The 16670-nt window shown below is 34.3% G+C and overlaps 1 protein-coding gene across 1 annotated transcript in view; it reads right to left on the reverse strand.

The window, feature by feature from the left end:
* The window catches only part of LOC123525521 (solute carrier family 2, facilitated glucose transporter member 10-like), a 73129-nt gene extending 61412 nt beyond the window's left edge, over positions 1-11717 (reverse strand). The window contains exons 1-2 of the mRNA XM_053537801.1: positions 11625-11717; positions 6686-6867 (exon numbers count right to left, since the gene is read on the reverse strand). Coding sequence (XP_053393776.1) covers positions 6686-6710 — 25 coding nt within the window. The 5' untranslated portion in view covers positions 6711-6867; positions 11625-11717. The remainder of the gene's footprint in view (positions 1-6685; positions 6868-11624) is intronic.
* Positions 11718-16670: the final 4953 nt, after the last annotated feature.

Here is a 16670-nt window from a genome sequence, read left to right on the forward strand (position 1 = left end):
TTTCAGTCTCAAGACACAAACAAGAACTGGTAACACCAATTTACGGTTAAATGACACCAGGTGTGAGGAGAAAGTAGCGCTACACAGCAATAAAGTAAAGGACAAAGTCTGCATGGAACAGGAGTCAGGTAAGAAATTCCTCCAATATTGCAGCTAATTTATATAATTGAAAACCTCTTTAAATATTAAAGCTGCAATGATCGTATTTTGGTGTTTTATCTGCCAGAAAAACAAAAACAAAGAATAAGACATCATTAGCAACAGACATAACAAGTTAACAATATTTGACATATTTTACAAAGACACACCAAGTGTGGTGGTCAAAAATTAATGGTAACAATGGCCGTACATTACCCATCAGCTAATCTTTTGAGTAAAAATGTATATACATTTTCAATTATATTCCTCTCATGTCCCATCCATGTACATAAAACAAAACAATTTATGTCTTGTTTCAGGTGAAAAAAGGAAATTTCTGTGGTTAGAAGTATTCAATTTGCTTGAGTATTCAACAAGTTTGTCCTTATTTATTTTACAAGTTTTTAAATACATACTTGTTTATTTGAGTAAGAAAAGAGTCTTGTATAAATATCAACAAAAACAGCAGAAAAAGGGGAACATCATATTTCTAACATGAATACGCCCCCAGGCAGGCATGTTTTTTGACCAATCGGAATAACCTTGGTAGAGGGTCACACAAGGACCATTTGCATAAAATTATTTTAAATCGGGATAGCAGTTTGACACTAGAAATTTTTAAAGTTTCCACCATATAGTATATGGAAAAGTGACCATGCCCTCTGGTGGCCATGTTTTTTGACAAATCAAAATAATCTCAACAAACTTGGTAGAGAGTCGCACAAAAACCATTTGTGTCAAATTATTTAAAATTTGGCCAGCAGTTTCATAGAAGAATATTTTTTTTTAATTTCCACTATATACATATAGAGAAAAGGGATCATGCCCCCGGGCAGTCAGTTTTTTTTGTTGAATCGGTATAATTTGAACAATCTTGGTAGAGGCTGACATAAGGACCATTTGTGTGAAATTATTTCTGCATTGGACAGTCGGTTTAGCAGGAGATGTAGTTTGAAGATATTTCTATCTTTAGCTAAAGGCGGCCCCTATGTGACACCAAGCGGAACTATTTGGTAGAGGAACATCTACTTTGGTAGAGGAACATCAAAGGAACATCCACGCCAAGTTTCATCAAAATCCATTCATTGGTTTTGGAGGAGATGTCGTTTAAACACAATTTTTGATGACGGACAGACGACTTGACGATTGGACGCATGCATGACAATGGCTTTACAAATTTAATTATCATGGAGTCTTCACCTGTCCAGTCAGATGTCCCATAAGACACAATCAAAGAGAAAAATGTTGCATTTAACCATAAAAGTGCTGTATATCAAACATACAGTGTGTCAAAATATAGTTGGGTAATAAAACTTGTTTTTATATGATTATGTATTCAATTCACGAATAATAAATGACAAACTTGTTGAATAATCAAACTTCTAACCACAGAATCAAGCCATCCTCCTATTTTCCAGTTCAGACTAAGCCAACATTGTTTATTTTGTAAAGAGACATTGACGAAAGGTATATCTAGTACAAAACTGTGTAATATTAAGAATAGCAGCACTCTTATCAACTACAACTGTTTCACAAACACAACCAAGGGGAGGCAATTCTTCAGTGAAAAAATATTCTATCAACCAGTATCACTTTCTTTAATTAAGGCATTTTTCTTCAAAATCATTTACCATATTAGTAAAGGTCATTTATGAAAAAAGAAGAAAAAACTCGCAAAGAATTGATTTTTGGTGAAAGCATTATACAATATGCGTGTAACAGCATACTAAAAGTATAGAATGTTATTATGGTGCAAAATGCATTTTTTGGGGTAAAAAGTTAAAAAATATGACTGAAACTGTGAATTTCTGGAATCGGTCCATAATTATGTCAATATTTTTATTAAGAAAGCGAAATTTTGCATGGTAGTAGAAAATTTTAACACAAAAAGATTAAGCTCATGACTATTTTTAAAAGATCCAAGATGGCTGCCAAAATCCAAGATGGCTGCCATTAAATCTCTTTACACAGGAAAACCGTTTAAGCATTTCACAGAGTTCAAATAGTGTGAAAAATGACCAGCATCATAGAAGATACACACATTTTATTTCAAAACACACCAACTTCAGTCTTAAACAAATTCAAGATGGCTTCTCAATTCCAAAAAGGCCGCCATAGGGTCATTTAGACAATACAGACCCCGAATAAAGAAATGGCGCTAAAAATGGTTTGACTGTAAATATTTTTCTTGCATCAAGTATAACCCCCATTTTTTCTGATTTTAATTCAGCACTGATAATGTTCGTCAAGAGAATGTAAGATACAGACATCTAAAGCAGGTACTGATGTGTGACAAATTTATATAGAATAACGAAGAACAGCTATTTAGTCTGCTGTAACATACAAGGGAACATTGGCAAAAATTGAAATCTGGCCAGATGAGGATAGGAAAGGTCTACTTTGACTAGAATTTGATAGAAGATGACAAATGTATTGCAATTTTGCTTTAAATATCGATAAACACAAAAAGACCACATTTTCAATGTATTTGTGTGTATGCATAGTATTTTTTCACAAAATTGCATTTTGGCATCCTAACAACTGCTAATCTCTAGAAGTTAGAGGTACAGTTGAACATATTTTACAGTTTAAATGTGTAATTTGCCTCGACAGTGTAGCAGATCACAGTAGAAAATGACAAAACAGGGCAAAAGTAGGCTACAGTTATGATAATTGATTGAGAATTATGTAGGCATAGGAAATAGAGATCAAAATAATTGCACCTTTACTAATCCTACCAGGTGTTCTGTATTACAAAAGTGGATCTATTGTGACATTTTGATACAAGCAAAACTGTATTATCTGCACTATTATTTACCTACTGGTACTTCGTTTTATCATTGGCTTGTTAAAAGTTATTTTTTTACCATATGTAAGTTGACAGAATCATAGGAACCATGTCTTGAGGGGTAAATCAAACACAAATGAATAAATCCTAAACGATTTTGTTGTGCAAAAAAGTATGATATTGTGTCTAAAACAGTTTTCATTTTCCACTCAATAGTGTAATTGCAAGGGAAGTAAACTAATAGATCTCTACTTATAAGTACTAGCCCAAGGCAAGAGTTGTCATTCTTTGTGGATCACAACTTTAAATTAAAAATTAAAACTTCTGTTATTGATATTAACAAAACTATCATAAACTTCACATTTGTGAAATCATTTTTGGTTATTTCAAGGACTTGGAAATTAATTTCTAGACTTTATTTAATGTAATTCTATCATTGAAAATTTTAGGGCCTATCTCTAAATTATGTTGTGACAGCTATTTTTGCCAAAATTTGACGAGTTGTCACATGTTACTGAAATTGCCATAAAACCTTAGAAATTGTTGGTATAAACTAAAACCTTGTATTTAGGTTGTTTGTACATTTCAAATGAAACTGGCACAATCTTAGAGAAGACGTTGATCTTATAGGCATACATACACTTAATAGGAAAATGGTCAAAAATCGTAGTCGTATAATGATGGATTCACATAGTCCTCATTTTTGGCTCTTTAGAGCTATTTTCCTTATTTTCTTTGCAACATTTGCTGAAATCAAATGATAGATCTATGCTTGACATGTAGGTAGCATTTTCATAATAAAATAATAACACTACAGAATGTGTCATGTTGACTTAGATCATTAATTGAATACAATTTACTAAAGTATGATTCGCAATAGCATAGAAATTTATATCATAAGAACACTCCCACATAGCATATGTAAATATCAGGATACGAGTTATATGACACAGGAAAATGCTTACGCCTTTTAGTATCTTGAACAATGTAATGTGTCGAATCGCTATGGTGACTGCTATGTTAAAACGTAGAGCTGGTGAGACCATATACAGTACCTTGTAAATACTTTTTTTTCTCTGGCTACCTCGCCTAAATGATTCATGACTGTAATGATTTCAGGGATCTGGCGAATCACTCAATGTTTCAGACTAACAACCTTAAACTAATGATAATCAGCTCAAACTCCTATAGGCTGGGAATACTATGTTTGACTTTTTGTTTTGAAGTTCCTGTCTGCCAATGTCTTTGAATCGACAACATACGAGTGTCCTTTCACATAGATGTTCAGCCGGTGTTCCCTTATATGAACTCAGTATGATTGCCCTAACTCCTGGATGCTCAGCGCTTATATGCTATAAAATATAGCATTAAAATGACCCCAATGCCTTGGCTGTACTTCGCCGATAACGTTGAACCTTGTTCTCTTACTGACTGGCCTTGACGCCCGAAACCTAGTTACAATACTTCAAGTCTTCTTTAGTCTCAAACGTCTTTTGTATATAATTTATCTGTTCTGACAGTGAAGCTGCAACAGCTCTTTTTTCAAGGTACTGGGATAAATTATAAGTTGAATCATTGATGTGTGGAAACAGAATGACTTCATTGTAATTCATCCACTCATCTATACCTTAGCAGAAGTGTGCTTTGACTGGTGCTATTTATGGAACTTGTTTCTGATTGGCCCAAATTCGAACATACTTTACACTGAATACACAAGTACATGATCTTACAAATAGTTGGTTATCTTTTACTATATAACTGTATATAACATAATGTGCGATGCTGAGATCCAGCTATGACTGTTATTAACCCAAGTCGTTCATAAGGTAATAACACACTTAATAGCTGTTCGTCTTTACACTATATAAAATTAACATATTTTCAATGGCTGCAGCACACATCAGGACCAACTTAGAATGTCTGTAACTTACAATTTATTGAAGAATGTTATCAGTGCTGAATAAAAATCAAAAGAAAAGTGGGGGTTATGTTTGATTCAAGAAAAATATTTTCAGTCAAACACACAAATTGCAAAAATAGCTGTAAATGAGACCCCAGATTGTAGTGGACTGTGGTGGTGTATGATATAAGTTTCCATGACAAACTCTGTCATATTATTATTTTAATGTGAAAATGCTACGTACATGTCAAGCATAGATCTTTCATGTCATTTCAGAAATATAATTGCAAAATATAAGGAAAATAGCTCTACAGAGCAAAAAAAAAGGAAGAAAAAGGCTGAGGAGTATTTGTATCTACCATATTTTTCGTGCCATTTTCATATTTAATGAAAAAGACAAGAGCTGTCAGGGAACAGCACGCTCGACTATTCTCAGTGCTTGATAGTATAATATAAGCTATGAGTAAAACTTTAACTACAATAAGCATATTCTCGAGAAAAGGGGCCATAAGGGGCCATAATTCAGTCAAAATGCTTGATAAAGTTGCCTCCTTGACTGGGGTCATGGTGGTCAACAATTATGCAAAATATCAAAGTAATATCTCATTGGACTTTGAAAATATTTGGGATGGTACGCAAACTTTAACATTTGTGTGATGCTCACACTCACGCCCACGCCGAAGCCGGAGCGAGTAGGATAGCTCCCCTATTCTTCGAATAGTCGAGCTAAAAATTAACTGAAAACACTTTTTAATGTAATTTTGCCTCAAAACCATGATTATCATTTGGGAAATGATCTTACTAAGAAAGAAAAGTACCCATACTCGTATATTTTGTTAATAAATAAGGAAGTTATTGCTGCTTTACGACAATTTCTACTGCCGAATGACTCGGCAGTTTTGTCTCTGTATTTCACTATTGCCCCGTACTGAATCTGCTGGCAGAATGTTTTCCATCTTAGGTAAACTGCATACTGTAACTAACAATAACCAGCTTATTATATGTAAAAGCAATGATATGAGACAATTTGACATAAAATCGACGACAATTCTGGTTTAAATGTTGTTTTTATGGCGGCCATATTGGATTTAGGACGCCATTTTGTTTTCTTCTAAATCTCTAATTAGTTTACATTTTCCACAATATAGTAATTTAGTGTTGTGCCAAAGTTGGACCTTGTTAGATGGATAAATCTGTTGTTATGAGCCGATTCCAGAAATCTGCAGTTTCATTAATATTTTTAATATTTTAACCCCAAAAATAGACATTTTGCATCATGATACTTTTCTATACTTTTTATATGTTATTGCATACATGTTGTATAATACTTACACAAAAAAATCAATTCTTTGCGAGTTTTTTCCTTTATTTGGCATTTTGGCCATAAATGGCCTTTACTATATTGTATTCAAGGTACTTCAGAAAATTTTGGCACATGTTGCAACACCTGAATTATTATTTTCTTATTACAAAGTATGCTCTTGTGTGTCTTATATCTCTTTATCACACATATATTTCTTCCATAACAATAAATAAACTTAGATCAATGTGAAACATTACCCCTGATCAATTCTCTCCATATATAATATATATAAGCTGCACCATGAGAAAACCAACATAGTGCATTTGCGACCAGCATGGATCCAGATCAGCCTGCACATCTGTGCAGTCTTGTCAGGATCCATGCTGTTCGCTTTCAAAGCCTATTGCAATTTGAGAAACCGTTAGCAAACAGCATGGATCCTGACCAGACTGTGCGGATGCGCAGGCTGGTCTGGATCCATGCTGGTCGCATACACACTATGTTGGTTTTCTCATGGCTCGGCTCATATATTTCATGACAATATAAGTGTACAAACCTCCTTCTTTGTACTGTTCCTCCATAATTCCCCACACAGCAGAAACATCTGTCACTTGATAGATAACTTATTCATGTTAATCTACAACTTTGCAATATGCCATTATGTAGACTGTTTGCTTTGAGCAATATTTACACCAACATGTCATTACTGAGGGACAACAGTATTATCAGTAATACAATCTGAAAGAAATACCAGAAATTGTTAATTAGCAGGTGTCTGGGAATGTTTTAATATTCACGGCAAACCGAGTGTTGATAAAAATAAAATATGTAAATAACTGACAATGAAACCTGTACATTTAACAGAGGTAGATATGCATTTAAATTCATGTCACTGATACAGTTATAGGGGGTGGGTGTGGAGAGGGTGGGCCAAAGAGCAGGACGTTGGAAAGAGGTGAGGATGGGAAGATATTTTTGCATTTGTATGGGAACCTGGAAAATGATAATTGAATACGGACAGCGAAAATTCATTCATATTTCTGAGTTTCAATAGGTATCATAGTAGTGTTCACTGTTGGGATAAATGGGGGGACGTCACTGGTAACTTTAAACAATATATGGGAAAGTTTATTTTCAGTACTATATCGCAAAAACGAGTACATAATTAAATTCTCTCAATACAAATCTTATAGTCTTTTTATTACATACAAATTTATATAAATCATTTAATAAAATGATATAAAATTGCTGCTATATATCATTTAGCCTGATAACTTTGCAAATGAATTTTTTAAAGAAACTATTTATTTGAAACTGATGTCACAAACCACGTCACCTATCTATCAATCTTCTGTTACAATTTAACTCCCCTTTTACTAGTTTCAAATATTATTAACAGACACGCAGTCAGTGCAAGCGAATGACTTACAAAAGCACTGACAGTGAGATGTCAAAGAGTGACAATGACACTGTAAACAAATAACAAGAGCTGTCTGATGACAGCGCGCTCGACTATTCGAAGAATTGATTGAAGAATGGGGTCAAAATATTAACACAGATATTCAGACAAAAGAAAAAAACAGATTAGCTTGTTACTGAGAAATGGCTGCAGATGTGGAGTTTTCATTAAATCAAGGGCAATAACTCTAAGGGAAATTGACCAATCCAAAAAAAACTTGTTGGGCATCATTGCAGTATGTTGGTTCATATTTATTTCAAGTTTCATTAAATTCTACCTGCTAGTTACTGAGAAATGGCTGCGGACGGACATTTTTTGGGCATTTTTCATTCAATCAAGGGCAATAACTCTAAGGGAAATTGACCAATCCAAAAAAACTTGACGGGCATCATCGCAGTATGTTGGTTCATGTTTATTTCAAGTTTCATGAAATTCTACCAGCTAATTACTGAGAAATGGCTGCAGACGGACGCACGCACGCACACACGGACGTGACGGACGGACAACGCCATTTCAATACCCCACTCTCGATTTCATCGGCATGGGATAATTATTTCGAAATTTTTGTCTTCCTAGTCACTTTTATACACTCAAGGTTTAGCCCCTGGGTTGTAAACCAGGAGTTTATAATTTATAAGCAAATGATGGTGGCCATTTAGCCACTTTTATATACTCCTAGTTTAGCCCCCAAGTTGTCAACCACGAGTATATATAAGGCAATGGACTTTGCAACATTCTTCAGGTCCATTCTTATAGACGAGTAGACTAACATCGTTTCAACTCACAACGGAATGAATTACATTGTCATCCAAACAAATTGATCCTTTTAGTTAGTTACACATTTACAATTTCACATTCATTCTGACTACTAGAGCTGATGCCATGATGCCATTTAAATCTTTATCTTTTCAAATTGTCTTACATACTCCTGGTTTAGCTTCCAGGGGCTAATTATTATTATTACACCAGATTTATATAGCACCGTTTTCATGATAAATACATTCAAATGCACTTTATATAATATACAAGGAGTGTTCAATAAATACATGGAAATGTACTCTCATTTCTTCATGTATAATCAAAAATGAATGAAACTGTTATATAGTGTAGATTAGAGAATACTGAGTTGATATGACAAAATTTTGTTTTCTTTGGATAAATAATTAGTAAATACTAGTCCCCATGGCAACGTCATGTGACGTCATCAGGCCCAAATTTGTCTCCTTTTCTATACTACATGCGCTAAAACATTACTTGCCATTGGCGTAATTTTTCAAGCTACCTTTTCTTTAATTGGGTAAATTTAAATATGAAGTGTGAGCGCTAAGCCGATAACATCAAACTATAAATTTAACATCATTAAACTGTTTGCCGGCATATTGTGTTGGTCATTGCTTGAAAGTCAGTGTTGAATGGAGTCATGAGGTAACAATTAGTGTCTTGAATCGAAAATCAAGGAAAGAGACAAATGCTATACTGCTAAAAGTTTCATGGACAATGCCCTGAAGGAAACAAAATTTTATTAGTGGAACAGGACGTTTAAAAGTGGTCAATAGAATATCGCTGACAACTCGTGCTACAGACATGAAAAATGATGTTCAGTTACGTTTTATCAATTAAGAAGCTCCTTGATACGGCATCACAGTTCAGTGTCCCATTTCATCAATACGACAGGAATATCATATGAACAATATTTATTTCTGGTAGGAAGGTGTAGAAAATGCATTTAATTGTGATAAACATTGAACCAATGGCAATCACGAGTTGTATCGATTAACTGTTTGTGATATGATAGCGTCTTAATGACGTTAGGCTGCTTTTAAGGAAATGACATTGCCTTGGAGACAATAAATAAATATTATGCATGTTCTGATATCTGTAATTTAAATATTCGCATTTATTATGTTTACATCCATCATATTTTCAAATTTCAGCAAAATAGGACCAGAAATAAAGAAATGAGAGCACATTTCCACATATTTATTGAACACAACTCATATATGTAAAGGGCACAAAAATTCATCCTCTTCTAGACAGACACAGAGCGATCTGACCATGCGTGACAGTCAGAGCAGATTGAGAGAAATCCTTTTTAGTACAGGCCTGTCCGGCTAACTTGTTGCCTTATATATACTCCTGGTTTCTACCCCGCAGGCTAAACCAGGAGAATGTAAAAGTGACAACATTTTTGAAACAATTTATGGTATCAACTCTACTGAATGAATGCGAGTGTGTAACTAACTGTCATAAGAAGGTGTCATAGTAATTCATGCCATAGATTAATAGTCCCCATGGTAGTCCAACAATTTGACACTATCATAGGAAATATTGAGTTATTTTTTTTATAGGCAGTATCTCCACTCGCTTCAAACACTCGAAAGACCAGAATAGTGGAGGAAATTTCCGATGATATTGTCATCACTGCAGATTTGCGTTTAAATGCTGATTTTGTTGCAAATATGAGAACAGACCCTGTTAACCTTTGACCTCTAAATGTGACCTTGACCTTGGAGCTAGGGGTCTGTGTCTTGCGCATGACATGTCATCTCATTATGGTGAACATTTATGCTAAGTTATTTCAAATCCCTTTATGGATAGCAGAGTTACAGACAGAACAAGAATTTACATGGACGGACGCACAGACACACGGATGGACAGTGCGATTTCAATATTCCCACCTTCAGGGGCATAATAAATCTTACATGTATCAAAAGGGGATTCAATTCCTTCTTGATTTATGTAAAAATTACCAAATATTTTCCAAAACTACGAATTTTCTGGTGAACATAGCCTATGATTACACAATAAGGTTTACCACGTCCACAGGACAATATGCGCAAGCTATGAACATGATGAAACAAATAACTTTACATGACAGCGTACTGTGATTTATTCTTTTATTTAAGTCCAGGGTCTTTCAAAAATGAATTTTTGAGTGACCCTGTTTAGTCCTTTGAATTTTTGACAGTAATATTGCCCATCACAAAGATAAAACAATTTAGAAAATTATTTTGACTAGTCATCCCCACAAGATCTTATCTGGTAGACTGCCTTTTAAAATTTCATGGGAATAACCTGTACTGATCTGCAATAGAAATTGTTATGTGTCTTGAGCTGAGGAAGTAGTCCAACTAATTTGACGCGATCCTAGGAAATATTGAGGTAATTTTTTCGTATGGGCAATATCCCCACTCGCATCCCACACTCGAAAGACCAAAATAGTTGTCAAAGCAATTTCCAATGAAATTTTCATCGCTGCCGACGCTTTACATGCTATAAGTTTAAATGTCAATTATTTCACGAATTGGCCATAAATTCAAATAAAACTTACATGTATCGAAAGGGGATTCAATTCCTCATTGATTTATGTAAAAATTATCAAATAATATCCAAAATTACGAATTTTCTGGTGATTTAAACCTACGTATGTACTGTACACGATTAACGTTTTATACCAGGTGTACACGCCAATATGCGCAAGCGATAAAACCAATAACTTAACATGACTTTGTACTGTGATTTATCCTCCATTATTTTGGTTCTTCAAAGTTTTGACGTTTAGATTGCTCGTCACAAATATACAATCTAAACGTCAAATTATTTTGACTAGCTGAGGAAGTTGACATAAAGATTCATTGGCAGTTTGATTTAATCACGCAAAACTGACAAGGGGCCTCCTCCTTGGCTGAGTGGTTAAGGTCGCTGATTTTGAATCACTTGCCCCTCACTGATGTGGGTTCGAGTCGCACTAAGTAAATGGAGTGTTGAATTTTTCATCGGTCTACCCGAGGTCTCATTTTTAGACTACCCACAGGTACCTGCCTGTGATGAAATAATGTTCTGAGGGGCACACCTGTGGTCTTCTTCCACCATCAAAGCTGGAAAGTCGCCATATGCCCTATAAATGTGTTGGTGAGAGCCCCCCCACCCCCACCCCCTAAAAAAAACAAACTTTTAAATAAAAAAAAAGTTCAAAAGTAGTGTTCAGTAACTGCGCGAATGTTGTCAATAAGACACAATACTTAAAAGGGAATACCTTTCAAAATCAAGTAGAATGCATGCTTTAAAGACTCTAAATCGCTGATATCTAGGAAAATCATCTGTTATTTTTTCACCTGTTTTAACAGGCAATTTTTTACCTGTACACCGTCGGAGAAGTGTATTCCCCGGAAAACCAGGAAATTTTACGGCTCTTTAACCCCCCAAGCTGTTCACTCCCATTTTCTTTGAAGAAGTGATTTTCACTGTCCCGGGGGTCACATGGTTTACATAGACTTATATAGGGAAAAACTTTGAATATCTTCTTGCCCAAACCACAAAACCTAGGGCTTTGATATTTGTTATGTAGCATCATCTAGTGGTTCTCTACCAAGTTTGTTCAAATTATCCCCCTAGGGTCAAATATGGCCCCGCCCTGGGGGTCACATGGTTCATATAGACTTATATAGGGAAAAGCTTTTAAAATCTTCTTGTCAGTAACCTACAACATTCAAATTTGGACCACATGTATGGTTTTGAGTGGCAAGATGAACCTTGACATGAGTTGACCTTGGTATTGACCTAGTGACCTACTTTCACATTTCTGTAGCTACAGCCTTCAGATTTGGACCACATGCATAGTTTTGAGCACTGAAAAAAACTTTGACCTTGACATTGACCTAGTGACCTACTTTCACATTTTTGAAGGTACAGGCTTCAAATTTGGACCACATGCATAGTTTTGTGTTCTGAAATGAAATTTGACCTTGATTTTAACCTAGTGACCTACTTTCACATTTCTCAAGCTACAGCCTTCAAATCTGGACCACATGCACAGTTTTGTGTACCGAAACAAACTTTGACCTTTACATTGACCTAGTGACATACTTTCACATGTTTGAAGGTACAGGCTTCAAATTTGGACCATATGCATAGTTCTGTGTTCCGAAAAAAATCTGACCTTGATTTTGACCTAGTGACCTACTTTCACATTTCTCAAGCTACAGCCTTCAAATTTGGACCACTTGCATAGTTTTGTGTACCGAACAAACTTTGACCTTTACATTGACCTAATGACCTACTTTCACATTTTTGAAGGTACAGGCTTCAAATTTGGACCACATGCGTAGTTCTGTGTTCCGAAATAAAATTTGACCTTGATTTTGACCTAGTGACCTACTTTCACATTTCTCGAGCTACAGCCTTCAAATTTGGACCACTTGCATAGTTTTGTGTACCGAAATGAACTTTGACCTTAAGATTGACCTAGTGACCTACTTTCACATTTCTGTAGCTACAGGCTTTAAATTTAGACCACATGCATAGGATTGTGTACCGAAACAAACTTTGACATTGACCTAGTGACCTACTTTCACATTTCTCAAGCTATAGCCTTCAAATTTGGACCACTTGCATAGTTTTTTGTACCAAAATAAACTGTGACCTTAAGATTGACCTAGTGACCTACTTTCAAATTTCTCAAACTACAGCCTTCAAACATGCACAGTTTTGTGTACAAAGAACTTTGTTCTTGAAATTGATCTAGTGACCTACCTTCACATTTCTCAAGCTACAACTTTCGAATTTGGACCACATGCACAGTGTTGTGTACGGATATGAAGTTTGACCTAGAGATAATCAGTAAATCTTGAAATTTGGAACACTAAAAAAAGGCACATTGGTGGGCGCCAAGATCACTCTGTGATCTCTTGTTTATGTAAAAATCGTTCTGCAGGCTGCTATTACTCTCATGGATATTGTTGAAAATTTAATGCAAATAAAAAGCCGGAGCTATGTTCCTTAAATAGACCAGTGTCAACGCTTTTGAATTTTATGTTTAGATATATAGGTCACAGGCTTCGTTTCCATGGTAACATCAATTTAATTCAAGAAACCACAATTTTCTACTGAAATTTGAACAATTTTAGAGCTTAGTTTTAGTATATAAGTAACATTAAATATATTATCAACGGAAACTGAACAAGAGTGCCAGAATGTCACAATATACACCCATCACAGCAAATTAGCAAATAGCACCAGTATTTGCAAATTGAATTTTAAATTTGTGGTTGTTTAGTAATTAGTGTAATTCTTTTGTTTTTCTAAGTCCACAAAAAAACTCCTTACCAGGTAGAAATTTGAAAGTAACATCTATGTTGTACCACAGAAAAGTGGTCTCGGTTTTTCCCTACGGTCAATTATAAAAAAATTACAATATATATTATTTGTAGTATTACAACAACTAAGGGAAGTTAAAAAAAAAAAAAAAATAATAATCCAAAAAAAAAAAACATGTTGTAAGTCCACACAAAAATTCTTACCAGGTAGAGATAGGTCAAAATACACCTCAACATTGGATGTAAAATGCATGTTGTACTAATGAAAAGTGGTCTCAATTTTTCCCTACGACTAGTAATGAAAAAGTTAAAATATAAGCCATTTATAGTAAAACAAAGGGAAGTAATTCTAAAGAAGGAACCTGCGCATGACACTCAGTCTCATTGTGCCAAGTTACATCAAAATCCTTCCATGCATGAAGAAGAAATGCTCCTGACAGTCATTCTTGTATCTGACCTTATACCTAGGGACCTGGTTCTTGCGCATGACACTCTGTCTTGTGGTGGTGAACATTAAATTTTGTGCCAAGTTATATCAAAATCCCTTCATGTATGAAGAAGAAATGCTCCGGACAAAGTTTTCATTCTTGTATCCTTTGACCTCTAAGTGTGACCTTGACCTTAGATATAGGGACCTGGTTCTTACGCAAGACACTCCGTCTCATAATGGTGAACAATTGTGCAAAGTTACATCAAAATCCCTCCATGCATGAAGAAGAAATGCTCTGAACAAAGTTTTCATTCTTGTATCCTTTGACCTTTAAGTGTGACCTTGACCTTAGACCTAGGGACCTGGTTCTTGCGCATGACACTCCGTCTCATGATGGTGAACAATAATGCCAAGTTTCTTCAAAATCCCTCCATGCATGAAGAAGATATGCTCCGGACAAAGTCTGTGGACGCCGATCGCCCGCCCACCCGCCTGCCAGGGGCGTTCCCATAATACGTCCCATTTTTCAAACGGGCGTATAAAAACAGGTATAATTACTAATCAAACTGCCCAATTTTTATTTGAAAATGGCCGTTATAAGTAACCTTTAATTCACTCAACTATTTTCCAAATAACATTGGTTACCATCATCCATTTTCTAACATTCCGCATAACATTTCAATATAACTACATAAAAGAAGCAAAATATTGATTATTATTCAGAGCTAACACTCATAAAAATATTTCAACAAATAATGGCTGTTTAAAAATAGTTCAAATAAAGAAAATGTACAGAATTACGTACTTTCAAAATAAAAGCTACTAATTTTGTGCGGTAACTGACACGTAATGTCATGACGTCATTTTAAGGGAACAGTGTTTTGAAGTGTTTCTGCGGCAATGTATTCATTATTTTTGCATTATGAAACCATTAAGCATAAGGTCAGAGGCAGGTTCAGGATTTTTTTCTGAAGAATGGATATACAAACACATTTAATTTGTCGTAAACATCGTCGTAAATCATCGCGTTAGCTTCCGGTTGGGTATGCGCACATACAAATATCAAGGTAACCTACCTCCTTAAACTGCAAAATGTATCCGCATGCTTATTTCTACAGATTAGGAAGTTAAAGATAATACAAAATGTAGTAATGTAAATTATTTAGTTTGGATGAAATAAGATATTTAAAAAACTTTTTATATGTGGTGTCAAAATTATGTAATTAGTAACGGTGTTAAATTGAAAATTTTGAGTATTTTGAGTGCTATACTTAGATTCTAAATAGATAATGACAAGAAATACAAATTCATAATTTTACTTGGAGATATTAAACAAGATGTTCTTAAACTTTGCATTTCTGTACTACATATTTAATGATCGATGTAAATTTCAACTTAAGTAAGTTTTGATGTTTTTAATGAAAAGGGGAGTGAAATACATTATTTCTGTAATTAGACTGAGGACTCAAGTATCTAATCTATAGTAATATAAATAGTTTAAGATGACTGTGTGTATGAAGTAAGGTGTTTTAAGGACTTTTTTGTGTTTACCAGAAAAAAAAAAAAAAATGTTGCATATACTGCTTCCGACTACTTGGAACTAAAAAAGTACTTGGAAAACATTGTATTAAAACCTTAATCAAAATAATTTTAGACTTTTTTGTGTTTCATGTTATATTTTCTTTCTAATCTTTTAATCCAGATTTGAATGTAACAGTCCAGAATTCATAAAATAGTCACTTTAAAAGGGATGTGTCGATGTTTGGTAAATATATAAACTAAAGCCTCTGATTATTCCCACATAATATGTAAAATAAATAGGTTAATTCAATTGTCAAAATAAAATATTTTTCTATGTGAAGTAGTAGCATATTGGTAAACCCGCAAATCATAGAAGTGATTAGAACTTAAATATATTCAAAGCAATTAATTTGTTATTTATGCCTATGTAAATAGAAACCTCTTATATCTATGCTGCTACATATGTAAAAAGAAATAGAAAATATTTACATTTGATATAAAAGTTCATCTGATGGTCAAAGTAGGATATTTTTCTGTTTGTAATTGTAGCACTTAGGATAGTTTGGAAATCATAAAATATGTGCTATAGAAAATATATAACAAGCAAAACTTCAACAAGAATCGTCAAATTGCTGCATTTTTCTACTTAAAATTTTGGAAAACCCAGAAAACAATATCTTATTATACTTATTAGGTTTTTATATACATATGTCTTTCACCTATTTTTATATGTATTTTAAATATTGGATCATATATCTATTTGCTTAAGTGATTATCTAGCTATAAGCTTTTATGTAATGTCATCACATACGAAGACAATACATTTAGTCTTCATGTCAGGCTTTTATGAAAGAATAGCGACAATGGTCTTGGTCAAAAACATTCCTACTGGCTCCTGCAGACGTTCATACAAACAAAAACATTTGTGTATTATTACTTTATTTTTACTGGTCAAGTTCTTCAATATAATTGTTAGTTATCTAGATGTAAAAGAATGAGTGAGTGAGAGGGTATTACTATTATTATTATTATTGCT

This window comes from Mercenaria mercenaria, chromosome 3 (genome assembly GCF_021730395.1).
Source record: "Mercenaria mercenaria strain notata chromosome 3, MADL_Memer_1, whole genome shotgun sequence".
NCBI lineage: Eukaryota > Metazoa > Mollusca > Bivalvia > Venerida > Veneridae > Mercenaria > Mercenaria mercenaria.